The 22427-nt window shown below is 42.7% G+C and overlaps 2 protein-coding genes across 4 annotated transcripts in view; both read right to left on the reverse strand.

Annotated features, from left to right (window-relative positions):
* LOC144071766 (septin-7-like) overlaps window positions 1–1771 on the reverse strand; it is a 65444-nt gene extending 63673 nt beyond the window's left edge. Inside the window, exon 1 of one of the 2 annotated variants that reach the window (XM_077597161.1) lies at window positions 1098–1771. In XM_077597161.1, the coding sequence (XP_077453287.1) occupies window positions 1098–1136 (39 nt within the window). In that variant the 5' untranslated portion in view covers window positions 1137–1771. The remainder of the gene's footprint in view (window positions 1–1097) is intronic. The other variant, XM_077597160.1, reaches the window with a different exon arrangement.
* Window positions 1772–5508: 3737 nt separating this feature from the next.
* smpd3 (sphingomyelin phosphodiesterase 3) overlaps window positions 5509–22427 on the reverse strand; it is a 54377-nt gene continuing 37458 nt past the window's right edge. For both annotated transcript variants that reach the window (XM_077596158.1, XM_077596157.1), the window contains 5 exons: window positions 22049–22210; window positions 20418–20507; window positions 15630–15693; window positions 12618–12786; window positions 5509–9641 (listed from right to left, as the gene is read on the reverse strand). In XM_077596158.1, the coding sequence (XP_077452284.1) occupies window positions 9540–9641; window positions 12618–12786; window positions 15630–15693; window positions 20418–20507; window positions 22049–22210 (587 nt within the window). In that variant the 3' untranslated portion in view covers window positions 5509–9539. The remainder of the gene's footprint in view (window positions 9642–12617; window positions 12787–15629; window positions 15694–20417; window positions 20508–22048; window positions 22211–22427) is intronic.

The following is a 22427-nucleotide window of genomic DNA, read 5'->3' on the forward strand; positions in this document are numbered from 1 at the left end:
GATACATTTTTTTCATGAATTTCATTCATAGACATCAAAATACATTTTGTTTAGCGTTTTATCTGTTTATCTTTTCTCTATTTTGAAATAAATGACCGTATTGGCATTCGCTTGCGTCATGACGATACGGCGCACGCTTGGGCGCCATGTTTTTCGTGACGTCATCATCTCGCGTCATCGTGTCACGGCACCGCCAAATTGCAGTTTTTTTGCAAGTCGTGTTTTTATGCGCATATAAGCCGTACCCTCGATTCAGTCATCATTTTTTGTCCGACAAAAGCGGCTTATATGCGAGTAAACATGGTAAGTTTAGTGTAAGGCTAGATTAAGCTTAGTTTTGAGTGCGTCTGTATCAAAATCCAAGTTCATTTTTATGTTATGTTACGAGCGCGTTGCCGTGCAAAAAGTCTCTCTCTCTCTCTGTCCTTCTCTCCCCTCTGCGAAATTTGTCTAATTTTAGTACAATTAAACATCATAACCACAAGTTATTTGTTACTGTTAATAGTTGGCAAATTAGAACAAATAAAAATGTTTTCCATTGGGTGTTTTTTTTCAGAGGGTTGGAACGAATTAATTTGTTTTTAGTTCATTTCTATGGGAAACGTTGATTTGAGTTAATATAAATCGACATACGAGCTCAGTCCCGGAACGCATTAAGTTCGTATCTCAAGGTACCACTGTACTCTAAAAAATGACATTATTGCATTAATCACAGACTAAATACATATATTCCCTTCCACTCATTTAACAATTTCCATACCACTTGCATTATTCTAAGTGATGCGTAAGTTTAAACTAACGCTACACCGATGTATAGACTTCAATAAAATTCATTTTTCACAAGCAAATTCTAAGAATATACATTAACAGGGCGAATAAATGTGTTTGATGGTGTGACCAACATGTCATGAACATAAAAGGGCGAACTTTCAAACCACTGGATGGGAATGTGAGGAAACGAAGCTAATGGGGGCTAACGTGGGAAAGTAGTTTTGATCTAGGGGATCAATGAAGTGGGAAATCGTTCTTATTTGTTTTTTCAACAATACAACAATCTCAATGCATATGGGTATTGTAAATAGTAAAATAATACTTACAGCAATGCTGGGAACTGCAGTTTCTGGTCGCTCGATCATCGTATCGCTGTCACCGCCTAGACTGCAATGGACAGTCACCGAAGAGGAAGAGGCATACACCGAAAAGATTCTAAGAGAACGGCGGTATGTAACAATGCGTCTTTTCGAGCCAAGCTTGGATTCACGGGAAGAGAAACTAAACTAGCGTGAGTTCAAATGAACAGAAAAATAATTACACGTGGTTACTTAATGACAATACCACCAAGAATCGCAGAGAAGAAAATGAGCTGACTGATTTTGTCCACTACTGTAAAACCGAATTTACTCAATACTGTTTCCGTTTGGTGATTTCAGAATAAGACAATGTAAAAATGTTTTCTAAAGGGCCATATTAAAAACAATCTTACTTGTGGTAAATTAAGCCACTTGTTTAAGAGATCAATTTTCAGGTTTGGTGTTGTCATTGAAAAAAATGCATCACATAAAGTGCTATTATTACCCACGCATGAACTACTCTGACTGGCTGCAGTGCTGAATTTGATGTCGTGAACTAGTAGAAAAGAGAACTACGAAAATAGTATGAACATTAAATATCCCGGATGATTCCAATAACGTGTTTGAGGTTTTTAAGCCTTTGTTCTGAAAGAGTGGCCAACTTCATGTGCTTTGTAAATTTAGATAAAACACATCAGTGAGCGTCTTTTTTTAATAAACACGATAGATATAACTAGATGTCTTATGCGCGATGTGTGGTAAAGGAGATGAGTGTCGTTACTTATCGGCCATTTTGTGCCGGGGCCGCCATGATACTTAAATATATTATTGGCAATGGCTCGAGCACTTTGTTCATTCATTCATTTTCTGAACCGCTTTATTCTCATTAGGGTCGCGGGGGGTGCTGGAGCCTATCCTAGCTGACTGCGGGCCAGAGGCGGGGGACACCCTCAATCGGTGGCCAGCTGATCGCAGGACACACAGGTGGACCGACCTGGATTTCAAACCAGGATCCCCGAGCTGTGAGGCCGAGGCACTAACCACTCAAGCCGCCGGGCCGCCCTTTGTGTACTTTAAGTAGCTTCAAATTGTTCAATTTTCAACTGACTCCCGAAGCTTGGAATTTTGTGAAAGTCAAAATAAATTGCCTGCATAGCTCAAAATAGTTATATAGAGGGTTTTCTTTAACGCCCAGTCTGAATTATAGCCACTTATTGCTATTGCAAAAATCTTTTGGAAATCCATTAAGCACAAGAGTGTTTTGTTGGCAAAAACCAGATGTACAATACAATAGATCCCTCATTAGAAGTCATCCGATGCACCACCAGTTACCTTGCATATGAAACCAATGAGGTTTTTGGTTGTTGCATGTATTTGGACCGTGTAAAAGCTGTATAAATATTCATATCGTCCTCCCCTTGTAATGTTTTGGGCTAATTTTGAAACTGCCTGTGGTAGAGCATACGCATGTTCATCTCTCATCTTCGCCTGCTTTATCCAAAGTTGGGTCGCGGGGCAGCAGCTTCACTAGGGAGGCCCAGACTTCCTTCTCCCCAGCCACTTCATCCAGCTCTTCCGGAAGTATCCCAAGGCCTTTCCGGACCAAACGGGAGACATAGTCTACCCAGGGTGTCCGAGGTTGGCCCCGTGGCCTCCTCCCGGTGGGACGCGCATGGAACACCTCCCGAGGGAGGCATCCCGGGGGAATCCAGATTAGATGCCCGAGCCAACTCATCTGGATGAGCAGCGGCTCTACTCCGAGCACCTCTTGGATGACCGAACTTCTCACCTTATCACTATGAGAGAGTCCGGACATCCTGCGGAGGGAACTCATTTCAGCCGCTTGTATCCGGGAACTTGTTCTTTCAGTCATGACCCACAGCTCGTGACCATAGATGAGGGTAGGAATGTAGACCGACTGGTAAATAGAGAGCCTCGCTTTTTGGGTCAGCTCCTTCACCATATCAGAGCAGTGCAGAGTCCGCAGAGACGCTTCACCGATCTGCCTGTTGATCTCTTGTTCCATTCTTCACTCACTCGTGAACAAGACCGCAAGGTACTTAAACTCCTCCACATGGGGAAGGACCTGATCCCTGACCCGGAGAGGGCATGCCACCTTTTTCCGACTGAGGACTATGGTCTCAGATTTGGAGGTGCTGACTCTCACTCCAACCGCTTCACAATTGTTCCAGCGAGAGTTGGAGATCACGGCTTGATCAAGCCAACAGAACCATATAATCAGCAAAATACAGGGATGCAATACTGAGGCCACCAAACCGGACCCCCTCAACGCCACGGCTGCGCCTAGATATTCTGCCCATAAAGGTGATGAACAGAATCGGTGACATAGGACAGCCCTGGTGGAGTCCAAGACCCACTGGAAACGAATCTGACTTACTGACTACGGGGACCAGATTCTGACACCAGTCATAAAGGCTGTTTGGGTGAACTCCCATACCCTCCCCATAACGGAGCTTTTTAACCATTTCGGTGACATTAACCCCAGAGATAAGAGAGTCCGCCCCTGCTTCCTGATGGGAAGGTGGAATTGATGAGGTCTTCAAAGTATTCGGGCCATTGATTCACTATATCCTGAGTCGAGGTCAGCAGCCCCCATCCCCACTGTACACTGTGTTGATGGTGCACTGCTCCTTCTGAGAGGTCAGATGGTGGACCGAAATTTCCTTGAAGACACCCGGAAGTCGTTCTCCATGGCTTCACTGAACTCCTCCCATGCCCGGGTTTTTGCCTCAGAGACGACCAGAGCCGCATGCTGCTTGGCCACCCAGGACCCGTCAGCTGCCTCTGGAGTCCCATGGGCCAAAAGGACCCGTTAGGTATCCTTTTTCAGCCTGATGGCATCCCTTACCGCCGGTGTACACCAGCGCGTTCTGGAATTGTCGCCACGACAGGCACCAACTACCTTGCGGCCGCAGCTCCGGTCCGCCGCCTCAGCAATAGAAGCGCGGAACAAGCTCGGATTCGCAGTCGAATCTCAACCTGAACCGCAGCCTTCGGTGGGCGAAATGATATCGCGGGGCAGACAATGGGGCGTGGACCATGTTGCGCCCTTATATTCCCGAGGCGGCAGACTGGAGCTGCAGCCGCAAGGTGGTCGGTGCCTGTCGTGGCAGCAACCCCAGAACCTGCTGGTGGACACCGGCGGTAAGGGATGCTCGAGGCAGCTGACGTGTACCGAAGGGCCAAGTAGCACGCATCTCTGGTCGTCTCCGAGGCAAAGACCTGGGCATGGGAAGCGTTTGGTGAGCCCATGGAGAATGACTTCCGGGTGGCTTCAAGGGAATTTTGGTCCAACATCCGACGTCTCAGGACGGGGAAGCAGTGCACCGTCAACACAGTGTATAGTTGGGATGGAGCACATGGGTTCTCGTCAGTTTTCCCCGTTCCCGTGTTCCCGTCCACGTTTCCCTGTTCCGTTGCACCGTTCCCGTGTTCCCGTTCTGTCTAGCCGTCCATGTTTCCCTGTTCCGGTGCACCGTTCCCGTGTCCCCGTCTCGGTGCCCCGTCCCCTTGTCCTTGTCCCGCCACCCTGTTCACGTGTCCTCGTACCGGCGCCCCGTCCACGTGTTCCCGTCCCCCGTTCCCGTGTCCCTGTCCTGGCGCCCCGTCCCCGTGTCCTTGTCCCGCCGCCCTGTCCATGTGTCCCTGTACCGGTGCACCGTCCACGTGTTCCCATCCCGGCGCCCTGCTCCTGCGTGCCCCCTCCCAGCGCCCCGGTCCTGCGTGCCCCTCCCGGCGCCCCGGTTCTGCGTGCCCCTCCTGGCGCCGCGCTCCTGTGCGCTCGATGGCGGCGACTCTCTTCGGTGGCCTCAATGGTGGCGACTATCTTGGCAGGGGCCTCGAGGGCGGTGACTCTGTTGGCGGGGGCCTCGACGCCGGTGACTCTGTTGTGCTTTACTTAGGTGCGGGGAGATGCGGGCTTGATTCTCGCTGGTGGCGGTATGATTGGGAGCGTGGATGGTCGTTTGTCTCTCTGCGTGCCTTACGACTGAGTGGCGACCAGTATAGGGTGTAGTCTGCCTTTCGCCCCAACACAACTGGGTTAGGCTCCAGCAACCCTTTCGAAGATGGGCGGTATGGAAGATTAATGAATGAAAAAAAAGATGAAATGTCTGTTCTTGGTGTTTTAATAAATCAGATTTGCCCCCAAAAATCCCTCCATATACTCCAGTGCGACTTTTATATCTTTTCCCCCCTGTATGGTAAAATATTCTTTCTTTACTTCCAGTAATTGTAGATTCAGCACATTATTTTATGCTCCTTAAAAGAACAAAAAAATCAACGTGTTATGCTCAGTACTATTTATTTGATTTTATAAAATGGTCCTAAGACAAAGATCTCTCAAGAAAAATATTAATCCAATTTAGTACTCTTAAAAGATGAACAAAGTGTCATTACAAAAATAGAAGCATTTTTGGAATAAAACAGTTTTTCTTTATTAAAACTATCAATATTAACCTTTACACGTGTCCTTAAGGAATGTCAAAGCAGCTAGGTGGGATGAAACATACAACACAAGGAAAACATGAATTACAGTATTTTATCTTTCATTTGGGGAACTGTGGCGAACATTTAATTGTGTAAAATTATGTGACACATGCACATACCTCATTTGTATCAAAACTTACTATGTCTTATTTAAGTCCAAAACAATGTAAGAAACAGCCAAACCACCAACTAAACAAAGAGCAGACAGCATATAAATCTAACCAAATCTGTTCTTGTGACTTATATCATTCATTTCATGTTGATGACAGGTGAATTTAACAGAGAAAAAGTCCATTACACCTATATTGAAACAATATCATGGCATAATTGGTTATTAGAGATTACAAGAAAAAATAATTCCTAATCTCGGATGATGACATCCTCATAGGCCACCCAATTGACCATAAATCGAGATGAATGAGGTAAAACCATAATACTGTTTTATTTAGGTATCTCAATGAATAATTAAATCATACTTAATAATTGCATTGGTTTTCTCCAGGTGTTCCAGTTTCCTTCCATATCCCCAAATATGTACCTTTGCTATTGGCTGGCAGCCTCTGGTCCTTACTTCGTCGCAATAGCACGTCCGGTAACCTCATCCGGATATCCGGGACAGGTATTGAATGAAGAAAAAAGCGTACTGGATAGAACGATTGTTTATTTGTGGACATACAGTATGTGAAGTGGCATAGCAAAATGAGTTGGAAGTCGCACAGAGAAATATAGTAAGCCAATATTTTTCAAAATTGACATTTCTGTAATAGACGTTCCATAAACATATGATTAAATCAGAGTTCAATTATTGTGAAATAAATATCACAAAGTTTTTAAAAATCATCTTGTGCTAATGCACCAAACAGCAGCTCACCCTTTTTAGCTTACTTGGAAGGCGTGCCTGGGGAGTGGTCCTTCTGGTGACTCTCTCAGTTGACTGGGGGACTTCAATGCTAACGTGGACAATAACAGAGAGATCTAGAGGGCCTATTAGGAAGAACGGTCGCCCTGATAAGGTCTGGCCTGGTAGACCCAAACATTTTGTGAGGGTGCGCATTCGCTTATCTCTGGGGTTGAAGTCATGAAGATGGTTTAAAAAAAACTCCTTGGAGGCAAGGCTCCAGGGGTGGATGAGATCGGCCCAGAGTTTCTAAGGGCTCTGGTTGTGGTGGTCCGGTCCCCCTTTTTTAAAAGAGGGACTGGAGAGTGTGTTCTAGTTATAGGGGAATTACACTCCTCAGCCTACCTGGGAAGGTCTATTCGGAGGTACTGGAAAGAAGGGTCCGTTGGGAAGTCGAATCTCTGATTGAGGAGGAGTAGTGTTTTTTGTTCTGGTTGTGGAACAGTGCATCAACTCTATACCCACAGCAGGGTTCTCGAGGGGCACGATTTTCAACTGGGGTGGGGGATGTGGACATGGGAGTTTGCCCAACCAGCCTTTATGACTGGGTTCAGAATCTGGTCCCCGTAGTCAGTAAGTCAGATCCGTTTCCAGTGGGGCTTGGACTCCGCCAGGGCTGCCCTATGTCACCGATTCTGTTCATCACTTTTATGGACAGAATATCTAGGCGCAGCCGTGGCGTTGAGGGGGTCCGGTTTGGTGGCCTCAGTATTGCATCCCTGCTTTTTGCAGATGATGTTGTTCTGTTGGCTTGATCAAGCCGTGATCTCCAACTCTCGCTGGAACGATTGTGAAGTGGTTGGAATGAGTATCAGCACCTCCAAATCCGAGACCATGGTCCTCATTCGGAAAAAGGTGGCATAACCTATATCGGTCAGGGTTGAGGTTTTTCCCCAAGTGGGGAGTTTTTATTATGTATCCTGGGGTCTTGTTCACAAATGAGGGAATAATGGAGTGGGAGATCAACAGGCAAATAGGTGGGGTGTGTGAAGTGATGCGGACACTACATTGGTCTGTTGTGGTAACAAAGGAGCTGAGCCAAAAGGCGAAGCTCTATTTACCAGTCGATCTAAGCTCCTAACCTCTTCTATGGTCACGAGCTGTGGGTCATGACCAAAAGAACAAGATCCTGGATACAAGCGGCTGAAATGGGTTTCTTCTGCAGGGTGTCCGGACTCTTTTAGAGATAAGGTGAGAAAACAAGGTAAGAAGCTTGGTTATCTGGGGGGCTCAGAATATCGCCGCTGGTCCTCCACCTTGGGAGGAGCCAGATGAATTAGCTCGGGCATCTGGTGAGGACCCCTCACTTGTGAGAAGGAAGCCTAGACTTCATCGCTGAAGCAGCTGGCTCTGTGACGGGACCTTGGATAAGCGGAAGACGATGAGTGAGAGTGAGTGCAAGAAGACAGCAGTCTGTACCAACTGTCTCCTTGAAATTTGGATGAAAATACATGGCTGTGGACTGAAGTTGTAGTGACGTATTTTTATAATGGAGGGAAGGCTGACAGAATGATGATACCTCTGGTGATTTTGAAAATGATGCTGGCTATGGTGAAATCAACGGGAATGACAATAATGATTCAGGTTTTGATATGAATCATCCAATCAAGACATTTTGGTTGGTAATGATGTTCAGTGACACTGTTTCAGTAAAAAAAAAATCGTAAATGCAATACATGAGTAATTATTTCATGGCTAAAATGTAGTTAATTGTTCCACAATGTGTCCTTAAAATGTCTGCAAAATTTGGTTGTTGCCCAGCCCAAGTAACTAACTGACTAATCTAACTATTTTGGTTGATCAGGACAAGCAAAGGGTTGTAGTGAGCACTCTTTGGACCAGTTTTCTGCTTTTTGAGGAAATTTAAGATGCTTGTTAATTCATTGAGACTGTTCTCTTTTTGATTTGGTCAAAACCTTAAATTTCTATAATTGATCATTGTAACTCATTTTGTTGTGCCGGATTACATACGGGCATTTGTATAAGCCTTCTTCTAACTTAGCCCAAGACTACAATTGTCTGCATGAACATGGTTCCCCGATATGGCTGTTCGAAAATATATGGCAGTGTCAAGTAACATCAATTGTATGTTTTACAGTTTATAGATGTATGCCAGAGTCAGTACTGTACATATCCCATCGATAATAGGCATGTTATATTAAAATTGTAAATGGATTTTATTTTCCATCAAGGCATCAGGAAATGTAAAAACGTCTTTTCGTTATTTCAAAGCTGTAAAACATGCTACAGGCATTCAAATTAGGGTACCTGTCTTCCATCTTTACATATGTATTTATTATTTTGAAACTATTTATATTGTATTAAATAATCACTTTAATTCCTAAAAAAACAGTAGAAATCACACTACCTTAGTTATTTACTTTTTTTTGTTGCCAAAGACACTTGTTGAGGTTAGTGAAAAGTAAGGTCCAAAAACTGAAGAGATTAATGGCTTTTTGGGACACTTACGTGACTCAGTGACACAGGTGGACATTGTAGAAACACATTTAATGGCTGTAGGCATTGCTTTCATTACCTCCACAAAGCACTAAATTTGCATAATTTGTGAACAACTCATTAGGCAATTTAAAAAACTTTGTGTAGCTGTTAAGCAATGGCCACAGACCAATGTAATCCACAAAAAATTGAGCAGACCTAGATTAGTGAGCACTATCACTTCATGGTGCTTCAGTCACAATGACAAATATGGATGAGTGCACCCTACAATCAAAATGGAAACATCATCAGGGAATGTAGAATTTTTTAAATAATTAACAAACTACTTGAAACAATTTATTCATACTGGGAGTGCTAAAGGGTATATGTTGTCCACAAGGTTAGTAGCATAAACACCAGCTAATTTCAGAAACCCATATAGCAAATAAGTATAGAAATGTGCAAAGTGTATGTGGGAATGCTTCAATTCTCAGTCAAATCACTTTCTTCCCATTATCTTCTTTGAGATTCTCTTTCAATAATTACTATTTTATATTTCGTCCACACAAAATTGTCCATCTCGAAATCCATCATTTTCAACATTTTTGACAAATGCAGTTGATGATCTAAGACTCTTCCTCCCCTGTGGAAACAGCCAACCGCATGGCAACAGGCAGGTGATCAGTTAGGCAAGCCAGCTGTGTAACAAAGCTGAACTCCTCAATTTCCTGTATAAGAAAGAATGTTAAGTTACACAGAAACATTAATTCATGTTATTACAGTCACTTCGTTCTGACACACGGGCAACAAACATCCATATGCCGTACAAATCATAGCTTGGATTTTACATGCTAACATCCTAAATGTATTAACTTGATCATTACATATGAACAAAGTTTAATGACAATACATAAAAATCTAATTTACTCTTGCCTCTGGGAGAACCAAAGGGTAATTTGGTAACTGTTGACGCTGTTGGCATTTGAGACATTAAGTGAAGCGATCGTATTGCCTGGGAAAGGAAGTGTTTTCTATTATTATAAAAATCTAAAGAATTAACCCCTTTGGCATGTATATATATTTGCATATATTTTTTTTATTCTCATCTCATCTCATTTTCTGAACCACTTTATCTTCTTCATTAGTGTCGCTGGGGGTGCTGGAACCTATCTCAGCTGACTCCAGGCCAGAGGCGTGGGACAAGGAGACGGACAACCACGCACATTCACACCCATACCTAGGGGCAATTTAGACTGTCCAATCAGCCTACCATGCATGTTTTTGGAATGTGGGAGGAAACCGGAGTACGCCGAGGAAACCCACGCAGGCCCGGGGAGAACATGAAAACTCCACACAGGTGGGACGTGACCTGGACTTGAACACAGGACCCCAGAGCTGTGAGGCCCCACCGGCAATGTTCCCTCTAAGCTGCGCGCGTGCGCAATTGCGCACTACTCTCGTCTTCTCTGCGCAGCAGCAATCATATGGCGCGCAGTAGAAAAAAAATCGGAAGGGTTTATTTTTTTTATTTTTTTCCCCTTTCCTCATGATTGCGCCGTTTAAGCGGCAGCCAGTGGCAGTAGCTCTGTCCACTCTTATGTTTTTCGTGTTTTACAGCATGTTTTACATGAAAAATTAGAGGGAACATTGACATGCACCTGCTTGTGGCAGGTGTGATACTGGTGTGCCCATAGCGCGAGCAATGATGATGTCGTGACCGGATGATTCGCCTAAAGACGTTTTGCCGACGGACGTTTGACAGACGGACAGGTCGCCGAATGAACGTTCGTTCAAACAGCGTTTAATTATTAAATACAAAAACTAGTTTTTGTTAGTTTAATGATTAAATACAAATACTAGTATTTGTATTTAATCATTAAACGCTGTTTTCAGCTGGATTTGACCGAATTTGAGAGCATTTTGAGCCGTTTGGTGAATGGACGTTTATGGACGTTTTTTTGCCTCCATCGCGACATCATCGCGACATTTTACCGAGGAATTCACTTCCCTGGGCTCGGTTCTAATGTCCAAAGAGCTCCAGTATTTGTATTTAATCATTAAACGCTGTTTTCGGCTGGATTTGACCGAATTTGAGAGCATTTTGAGCCGTTTGCAGAATGGACGTATATAGACGTTTTTTTGCCTCCATTGCGATATCATCGCGACATTTTACCGAGGAATTCACTTCCCTGGGCTCGGTTCTAATGTCCAAAGAGCTCCAGTATTTGTAAATAATCATTAAATGCTGTTTTAGGATGGATTTGAGCCGATTGCTGTCATTTTACGGCTCGGTTCTGCTACATCTGCCCGCCCAAGAGTGCTTATTCCCGGGCTGCCATTGATGGTAGACTAACATAGATTTTTACTATAATTTGGTCAACACCGGCGGCGGGCCGGATTAAAAATCCTAACGGGCCGTATATGGCCCGCGGGCCGAGGTTGAAAAACTTGTACACACACGATCCGGGGGTGGGGCGAGCGCGCAAATCTCGTTTCGGCGAAACCTCCGTTCGGCCGAATGAACGTTCGGTGGAACGTCCGTTCGGCCGAATGAACGTTTGGCGGAACGTCCATTCGGCGACCTGCCCGCCTGTCAAACGTCCGTCGGCGAAACGTCTTTAGGCGAATCATCCGAGTACCGATGATGTCGCTCACACTGGTTCTCAGTGCGCTCAGGGAGGTTGTCTTTCTGCTCAGACCAACGAAAAATTAGAGGGAACATTGCCCACCGGGCCGCCCTATTTTTAAATTTTAATGCAAATTTACATTCATTGATGGGTTGCGTTTAATTGTCATAGTCAATATCCGCCAACATATTGATGCTGGTGTATGTTTCGTGACAAAATTTCCCTGGAAGACATGTCAGAATCCCTCAATTAAAACAAAAGGCACTGTAGTATATTTATTGTAATGTGTTTTGTACTTATTCATTTATTTTTAAATAATGTATATTTAATTTAACAGGGAAGGGCCACGCCACCAGTTTGACTACCACTGGCAACTTTTGATCAATGGTGAAAATCTTGCACGCACACGGCCTCACAGTTCTGGGATCAAGGATTCAATCCTATTTTCGGACTTTCCTGTGTGGAGTTTGCATGTTCTTCCGGGGGGCTTGCATGGGTTTTCTCTGTGTACTCCGGTTTCCTCCCACATCCCAAAAACATGCATAGTAGTCTTGTTAAACACTCTAAATCATTGGTTCTTAACCTGGGTTCGATCGAACCCTAGGGGTTCGGTGCGTCGGTCTCAGGGGTTCGGTGGAGCCTCTGCCGCAGAGGTCAAGACACATCGACTCATCATGTCTATTCACGATTACATGCCCCGTTTGACCATCACTGGCTGCAGATGATCATATGACATTGCTTGGCCAATCAGTGATGCGAGGAATATATATATCTTGAATTGGAAAAAAAATCATGTTTTATTTTACACTAAAGTAGGGTTCGATGAATGCGCATTTAAAACTGGTGGGGTTTGGTAGCTCCAACAAGGTTATAAACCACTGCTCTAAATTGTCATTAGGTATGAGTGTGAACGTGAATGGTTGTCCGTCTCCTTGTGTCCTGCGATTGGCTGGCCACCAATCCAGAGTGTCCCCGCCTCCTCCCCATAGTTGGCTGGGAGAGGCCCCAGGATTCCCCGCGACCGTTGTGTAGGTAGGCTGTACGGAAAATGAATGAAAGAATGTTTTTAAACCTTACCAATTTCCAGTCTTGTTGCAGGCCCTCATCACTGTACATGATGTAATCAATCCGGCGGCCATTCCCCTTCAGTGGAATGTTCCTTGCCTTTTGTTTGCTGGTGTTACATTGGCTTTTACTGGAAGGAAACACTATGTACTCTTTTCTACCTTCTTCGTTCTCCATCACTCTAAGGTGACATGATAGTATGAAAGAAGTGAGAGACATTTAATGAAAATTTACAACACAGGAGGACACTGTATCAAAGTCAATGATGTTATGCCTACCCAACACAAAAATCTTGAGTCTGTGGTTGTTTATTGAATACATTTTTTTCTTCTTCGTTTTTATTTTTTTCCTCAGCTTGGCCGCCCAGGAAAAAATAATAATTCAAAAAACGAGAAAGTAGCAGCTATCGAGATACTTGGAAGTCTCGTGAGATGTCAGACCGGGGGATCTCTGCTCACATTCACACTTCCTTCAATTCAGTCTATTCAGCACAATCAAGTTTTATATAGATTATGGGCAAATACAGTGGGAGATAGTCCAGTCATTAAATCATATTATTGGGATTGTTATTATAGTTTGTCGACCTTACCCAGGCAGCACGCGCATATGTGAATCTTCAGGAGAAAAGCCCATTCCTATCTGATAGAATGTTGCAATGTTTGCCCAAGAATAGTTGAACAGAGTTAGATGATGCAGTTTAAATGCATCCAAGCTGGTTACGTTGTGACTCAACAGACGACCAGTGGACTGTTGAAATAATAAATAAAATAGGGAGCCCCTACGGCAGGGGTCGGGAACCTTCTTGACAGAGAGAGCCATAAACAATTAATATTTTCTAATGTTATTTCTTGAGAGCCATTCTCGGAATTGAAAAGTAAAAATATATGAAAGTGTAATTTTTATTTTTTTTGTCATTTCATCACTTTTAACTTACAAAAAGTCTCTGATTTCTTTTGACAACATTGTTATGTGGTGGCTTACAAAATCAGTATCAATGATATCATGCATGCAGAAGAGTAATAAAAAAAAATTATGATTAAAATAGGGGTACAGGTAGTGTCGACGCCGCAGTGACGCTCTTGTTAGTGCTTTCGGGACTCAGCTCTCTCACCAATGATTTCCATATTTTACCTCACAGGTTAGTGGAGAGCCATATGTACCCATGGAAAGAGCCACATATGGCTCCCGAGCCATAGGTTCCCTACCCCTGCCCTACGGCTTACAACTGAGAAGCTGGTCTCGGGTATGCGTACGCGAGCAGAGATCCCCTGTCTAAAATCTCGCGAGACTTCCAAGTATCTTTATAACTGCCGGTTGCTCGTTTTTTTAATTATTTTAGCTTTTCCCCGAGCCCGAATGCCAGCGGGAAAAAAATGATTTCAAAAAACGAGCAAGCGGCAGTTATCGATGTACTTGGAAGTCTCGCGTGAACTGGCTTCTTCAAATTCTAGACTTGAGGAAACTTGTATGCGACGGGTACTCCTCACAAATGTGACTTAATGACTGGACTGTCTTGCACTGCCTTAGCCCCATATCTAAACAAAACTTGATTGCCCTGAATGGAAGCAAGGGGTCCTCTTGTCGAGAATTTGGGCAAAGCAGTCCGCGCGAGACTTCCAATAATCTCAATAACTGCTACTTTCTCATTTTTTGAATTTTTTTTTTTCCTGGGTGGCCAGGCTGAGAAAAAAAAATACAGTCACACCTTTACTCACCTTTACTGTAGGTACGAAATTTTCAGGCTACGAAAGCTTTTTATATGCAAATGAGTGCCTCGAGATACGAAAAACATCCAAGATACGAAATCCTCCAAAAAGTAAATGCATTTCCTTATCTGTTATTTTATTTTGAAAATATTGTCGCAGATGCATTGGTTATCACTTTAGAACCTCGCTACACTCTACTGGTCTCTCATTGGCTGTCTCACACCAACCACTATCCATGTTTCAAGATTCTCTCTTACATACCTGTCAACCTCGGCTAAATGCTCCCCTTATTAATGATTGCAATTCCCCTTATTACGCACGTTTACACACATAGGGCACATATTTACTCATATCGGGCACACGTAAAAGTCAAAAATTTACTACAAAGTGTCAAAGGAGAATGCGTGTGCGCAAATTATGCCCTGTCCACCTTGGCTAAATGCTCCGCTCATTAATTATTGCAATTCCCCTTATTAAGCGATAAAAACCGTACAAATGCAACGTGGTACATATTTTCACTCACACACACACATAGTGTACATGTAAAAGTCTAAAATGTACTACAAAGTGGACGGCTTTCTGACGCCGTTGAGTCATAGGGAAATGCACGTGCGCATATTCTTCAACACAGGTAGATTTTGTATGCTTGTTATTCATTTTAAGACAGTAATAAATCATGTTCTTATAATTTTATCTCTTTTGTGTTTTAATCACATCTTTCATACAAAATTGGGACACTGACAGTGGAAAAAATGAGAGAATTTACATATAAAGTACTGCTCTACTGACAAAATTTTCAAGTAATGAAAAAGTTCTGGAACCAATTGTAATTTCATAAGCAGAGGTACGACTCTAAACTGAAAAACGGAGAAGAAAATTAAATAAAAAAACAACCCCCCAAAAATAAATTAATTTGAAAAACAAAGAAGAAGAAAAAACAACCCGAGAAAATTTATTAATTTGAAAAACAGAGAAGAGAAACAAATAATTATAAAAACAACCCTAGAAAATAAATTAATTTGAAAAACAAAGAAGAAAAAAATCAATTAAAAAAACAACCCAAGAAAATAAATTAATTTGAAAAACTGAGTTTAAAAAATATAATTATTTCAAAAAACAACCCCAAAAATAAATTAATTTGAAAAACGGCCAGGGCTGTTTTATTTTTAAGGTGAATGAAATAAGCTTCTGTAAATTTATACAGCACTTTTTAAAAATTTTTATTACACTTAATGACACTCCTGAAACCTTAATGGTCGCCACCATTTTTAAATCTTATTTAGAATTGGACAATAGTATGAAAATAATTCCAACTTACTTTTGTAAACTCTCCGGTGAACTGACCTCATCATCGTAAAGGCCACTGGGATCCAGCAATGTACCTTTTCAAAGTAATGAAAACATGCATTACACACACTCTGTCACACAATTAAAATACTTTTCATTGTAAAGTATTCATCATTCTAACACAGCGATGCCGACAAGTTAGACACAAAGAACAAAAATTGTGAGAGTCAAAGAGCCACATCACGCAAAGATGATTGGTGCTCCTTTACATCAGAAGCAGCATAAAAAAAACAATCTGCCAAATTACATTTTTAAATTAATTATGTTTTTAATTTTTGTGCCAAAAATCTCGGCATGTTGGCTGGTAAACGTTTTAGGGTATGCCCCATATGTTGCCCCCTCTTAGGGAAAGGCTCCAGCACCCCTGTGACCTTCGTCATGATAAGTGATTCAGAAGATGAATAAATGATTGACATTTTGTGACTTCTACCCCCCAACAATGTTCCCTCTAATTTTTCGTTGGTCTGAGCAGAAAGTCAACCTCCCTGAGCGCACTGAGTACCAGTGTGAGCGACATCATCGGTACTCGGATGATTCGCCTAAAGACGTTTCGCCGACGGACGTTTGACAGACGGGCAGGTCGCCGAATGGACGTTCCGCCGAACGTTCATTCGGCCGAACGGAGGTTTCGCCGAAACGGGATTCGCGCGCTCGCCCCGCCCCCGGATCGTGTGTGTACAAGTTTTTCAACCTCGGCCCGCGGGCCATATACGGCCCGTTAGGATTTTTAATCCGGCCCGCCGCCGGTGTTGTCCAAATTATAGTAAAAATCAATGTTAGTCTACCATCAATGGCAGCCCGGGAATAAGCACTCTTGGGCGGGCAGATGTAGCAGAACCGAGCCGTAAAATGACAGCAATCGGGTCAAATCCATCCTAAAACAGCATTTAATGATAAAATACAAATACTGGAGCTCTTTGGACATTGGAACCGGGCCCAGGGAAGTGAATTCCTCGGTAAAATGTCGTGATGATATCGCGATGGAGGCAAAAAAACGTCTATATACGTCCATTCGCCAAACGGCTCAAATGCTCTCAAATTCGGTCAAATCCAGCCAAAAACAGCGTTTAATGATTAAATACAAATACTGGAGCTCTTTGGACGTTAGAACCGAGCCCAGGGAAGTGAATTCCTCGGTAAAATGTCACGATGATGTCGCGATGGAGGCAAAAAAATGTCCATATACGTCCATTCGCCAAACGGCTCAAAATGCTCTCAAATTCGGTCAAATCCAGCTGAAAACAGCGTTTAATGATTAAATACAAATACTAGAATTTGTATTTAATCATTAAACGCTGTTTGAACGAACGTTCATTCGGAGACCTGTCCGTCTGTCAAACGTCCGTCGGCGAAATGTCTTTAGGCGAATCATCCGGTCACGACATCATCATTGCTCGCTATGGGCACACCAGTATCACACCTGCCACAAGCAGGTGCATGTCAATGTTCCCTCTAATTTTTCATGTAAAACATGCTGTAAAACACGTAAAAACATAAGTGGGCAGAGCTACTGCCACTGGCTGCCGCTTAAACGGCGCCATCATGAAGAAAGGGGTAAAAAATAAATAAAAAAAAATAAATTAAAAAAAATCTTTTTTTTTTTTTTTACTGCGCGCCATAGGATTGCTGCTGCGCAGAGAAGACGAGAGTAGTGCGCAATTGCGCACGCGCGCAGTTTAGAGGGAACAGTGCCCCCCAACATCCTGGTAAGCCAAACTATTTTTTAAAGCTAAAAATGCCCAAAATGAACCTCTCTGAGGAAAATTGACTGTCACAAAGCAATGCCTGCAAGGGTCGGCAATAAATAATTGGTGGAAAAATATTGCAGTAATGGGCTGCCCAGTAGAGCGAGTGGTTAGCGCAGTGGTGTGCCATCAGGGCCTTCAAGGCCTTCTCTGCTGGCCTAAGAAATATCTGAATCACAGACTGAGGTTAATTATATTTTGTCCACGAATACTTATTAAATAATTCCAAATTGTCTATTAGCTTCCTTTCATTGCTTTCCCCCTGGTTGCACTGCTTCCAGATGTGTGTTTTCACATTGAAGCATTTAACCAATCACATTTCAGCCATTATTTGTTGCCAGGGTAAGAAATCTGCCTCAAGGCCTTCACAATCAGTTCTGCAGGCTCTGCTGCAATAAACAAGCGTCGATAAGACTGTTACTTTAACCAATGAGAATTCGATTTGGTGACACCAAGGCCTTCTAGCAGGCGTAGGGATACGCCATTGCCTTCTCCCAGGTGTAGGGATACGTCATCGCTTTCACCAACTATGATTGGCTAGTGATAGAGTGGACTTAGCCAGAGCTACAAAAACTGTATCTGGAGCGAGCTGCACAAGCAAATATATTGTTGTGTTGATTTAATAGCGGTTTTGTCAACCCGCAATGGCTGAAGGAGGAGAAGAAATGGATTTGTTTGCCACTTTACTGTTAGCTTCGATGGCGATAGAAAAGAAGGAGAGAAAGGAGGATGGATATTGTGTACAGATAAAATGATTTTTGGTGAGTAAAATATGGCTATATTCCTAAATAATATTTCAATTGTATGAGGTTATTATTGATGATTTTTTATGTGTCACAGCTGTAGCTGCAGTAGAGGTTTTATAGCCATAAAATAGTTTTTGAGGGTTGGATTGATTCCGAGAGCTGAAGGCGTCGCTAGGAAATTCACGGACCGCCACTGAGTTAGCGCATCGGCTTCACAGCTCTGGGGTGCTGGGTCAAAATCCAGATCATGTCCATCTGTGTGGAGTTTGCATGTTCTCCCCGGGCCTGCGCAGGTTTCCTCTGGGTACTCCGGTTTCCTCCCACATCCCAAAAACATGGATGGTAGGCTGATTGGAAATTCTAAAATGCCCTTAGGTATTGGTTTGAGTGTGCATGGTTGTCCGTCTCCTCCTTGATTCAAATCTGCGATCGGCTGGCCACCGATTCAGGGTGTCCCCCGCCTCTGGCCCGGAATCAGCTGGGATAGGCTCCAGCACCCCCACAACCCTAATGAGGATAAAGCGGTTCAGAAAATGAGATGAGATGAGAATTTTCAATTATTGTTTTTCGCACCGTAAATGTAAATCTATTTATTTTCTGCGACCTAAATTAAAATATATTTATTTTGCATATTTCTGACACAAAAATTTATATTTTCCAGGCCCTGAATGCCTGACTTTTCCCTAAGGGGTTGCCACAGCAGAAGCCATTTTTACTAGAATGTGCAATGAACGCCGCTGAACAGGCAAAACTTTTATTTCCCGTGAAAGAGAATCTATAATCAAACACACTAAAAACAAACATTAACATCTCATCTCATTTTCTGAACCGCTTTATCCTCACAAGTGTTGCGGGGGGTGCTGGAGCCTATCCCAGCTGCCTTTGGGGCAGAGGCGGGGGAAACCCTGAATTGCTGGCCAGCCAATCACAGGGCACAGGAGACAAACAACCATTCATGCTCACACTCATACCTAGGGGCAATTTAGAGTGTCCAATCAGCCTACCATGCATGTCTTTGGAATGTGGGAAGAAACCGGAGTACCCGGAGAAAACCCACGCAGGCCCGGGGAGAACATGCAAACTTCACACAGGTGGACCGACCTGGATTTGAACCCCCACTGTGAGGCTGAGGCGCTAACCACCCTTAACATTGTGTATCTGTAGACAAAATGAAATAAAACTAGCATGTGATAAAAGTACTCCTCAAATCCCATTTTAGAGCACGAACACATTAATTTAGCTTAAATGATGTTGATCAGAAATTTTCTAAAGCTAGGCCAATATAATGTATGAATTGAGTCACTCGACAATATTGGTCTGTGTGTGTAGGTGGGGGACATAACGGCTTTTTATGTTCTGTAATTGTCTTTTCAATTTTGTAATTTTGTAATTTTGAACAGGGATATTTTCTGTTCACGTTATATATGCCAATCGAATTTAAGGAAATTTTAAGTGTTACAAATGTTTATGTTGTTTATTTGATTTGGTCATTAAAATTATTATTCTTTTTTCCTCATCCCTAGTTTTAACACATCAGTTTGCTTGTAGTTGAAAATGTGGGAATGTGACCTGGGATAAACTTTTGATCATAATGGTGACAGTGGTACAAACATAAATGGAGGGATAGATGAAAGGTTTATTACAAATGAAATAAACCCCAATTATTTAAAAAAATGTTTTGTCAGATTACTTTTGTAAAATTTCCAATGCTTTCTTCTTATGATACAATTTATTTGAAAAATTAGACAGCTGATGAACTGGCTAGCGAGGTAGAAGCCCTTTAGGCTACTGCATTTATTGAGAATACTATATCATTTTTTGGGGGGGGGGGAGGGAGGGCAAGTTTCATGCTTCAGTCTTTGTTGATCCATTCACGATCTTCATTTGCAATTTCAACCAAATTTTCAAGGGAGAATTGGCAGATCTGCTGTGGTGGTTTGTCATGCAAAATCCACGTCTTCATAAACAAGGCCTTAATGAAAATACATGTGCAGTACTATCCCTGGCCTAAATAAGACTTCCAGACCAGTTGGTTTCTATGCCACTAATGCCCATGCATCACAACTTGCGATTTAATTTTTAAAAGGTGAAATAATGATGATTTATTTGGAATTCAGATTACAGTATATTTTGCCTGGTTTGTACAGTATTGTTTGAAATATTGACATATTCGCTCGCTGTGACTTTCCAGCCTATAAGAATAATGAGTGAGTGACAAGTCCTCTGATGTGTAAGTGTGTTTGTGTGAAGGGGTGTGTGTGTTGTTACCCAAAACCCATGGCTTGTCTTCTCCTGGGCCCTGGCGACATGGGTCCTTGTATATAGAAAAAAGTGAATGCTGTTGTTCCAACTTGTCCTCTGGGCAAAAAAAAAAACAAGCACGCATTTAGAAAGACCAGAAGAGGAATTTCAACATCAGCTACATCCGTAAAAATGGCCAGAGAGGATTGACTTTCTGTAGTTATAGAAGCAGCAGCTCATATCGCACCCACTGAATTTTACAATGTAAACATATTTGAAATATATATGACTTTTTTGCATGATCGGCCCAAATCTTGTATTTTTAAAAACACTCATTTGTCTGTTCTCCTTCTATATAATGATTCTCAGACAATTTCAAAGTAGATAAAATATTTAACAAGTAACATGACTGGTAAAATAACTATTGTGATCCTTCACCACTTTGGGGCTTCAACATTCGCGGCTTCAGTACATCATAGTTTTTTTTAATATTGAACATTGAAAAAAAGTTCATAAAAATGCAGAAGACAGGGATAAAAAATGGCAGAAGTCAGGGTTCCGCTTCGTCTTCGGCGTTGAATTGGGTGGCACTCAGCGCCGAAGAAGTCATATTTCACCGTAGAAGAATAATGGGCCGAATAATATAAAAGGCCGAGAAGGATGACATCTTGCCCTTTCCTGGTTTCTTCGGATTACGTACAATTCGAATTGCGCACATTACCTGTGGAGAAACACTATGCCAAGCCTATTCCAGCTTTGTTTGGATTTTGAATCGTCCTTGAAAATGTTTCCTAAGTGCCATTGAGCCCAAGAAAAAATGAGACATGATGACAGTGACTGAAAAAGGGACTTTGCTATGCTAAAGGCGTAGCATGCCATTGAGGCATGAATCTACCGTCCCTTTTACCAAGAAAGAAGAAGCGAATATTCGGAAGACGGCCACAATATCATTTTCCAAGGACACTAAGCCAGTGGTAACCACTATGAATAAAAAATGAACCAACATTATGAGGGACTCACGCCGTAGATACGGGTTGATGACAACATGATAATTGCCATAGAATTCGGCAATCGTCTTGACAGTGTCATGTCCGTGTACAACAGCATATTTCTACAAGAAAAGAAACAACGGTCGCCATGTTCCTTGTGCGCAGAAAACCTCTCGCAGAAACTCGTCCTGTTGCCCCTACGGCGCCCCCTGAACATTCCATCAATGATCCAATGTCTCAAATCTGACGAAGAGGACTTGGACTAAAGCTCTCAATAACCTTTTTTTTTTTAAATCAAGCGAAGAGGAATTATTTTCACTGTGAGCACAGTATTTAAGGTATTTACAATTTTTAATTTTGATATGAGGGTGGCGGCTGAATGGTTAGCGCGTCCACCTCACAGTCGGGGACCTTGGTTCAAATCCAGGTCGGTCCACCTGTGTGGAGTTTGCATGTTCTCCCCGGGCTTGCGTGGGTTTTCTCCGGGTACTACAGTTTCTGCTGAAACAAGAAGCACCTGACTGCAATTCACTGATTGTACTTCTAACAATCCAGATGGGTGGAAAGGTTTGCTCTTATGGGTTGATACGAAAACCTGCACCCAGTGCGGGCCTTTGTGGAATAGTTTGCCCACCCCTGGGTTAAGAAGATGGATGTTTGATGACACACCTGAAGAGCAATTGTCAAAGTTGAGGTCACCCAGAAGAACATCAAAGGCCACAATGTCTTCAAGAATGTTCTCCCCTTCAGGATGATGTGATGAAGCTTGACGGAACTCTGCCCCCCACTGGAGCAGCAGGTCTAGCTGTTCACAACGCACAGAAGCATCACCTGGCAGACAATAAACAAGGAAAGAATACATTGTGCTATCAATATAAACTAATTGCTTTATTGGGAAAATTATAAAAACAAAACATAATTCAAACATAACATTTGATCGTAATCAATAGACAGGATATTTGAATTTTATCCGTTTAGACAAACCGGACAACCATGCCCACTCACACCCATACCTAGGGGCAATTTAGAGTGTTCAATCAGCCTACCA

This window comes from Stigmatopora argus, chromosome 3, assembly GCF_051989625.1.
Source record: "Stigmatopora argus isolate UIUO_Sarg chromosome 3, RoL_Sarg_1.0, whole genome shotgun sequence".
NCBI lineage: Eukaryota > Metazoa > Chordata > Actinopteri > Syngnathiformes > Syngnathidae > Stigmatopora > Stigmatopora argus.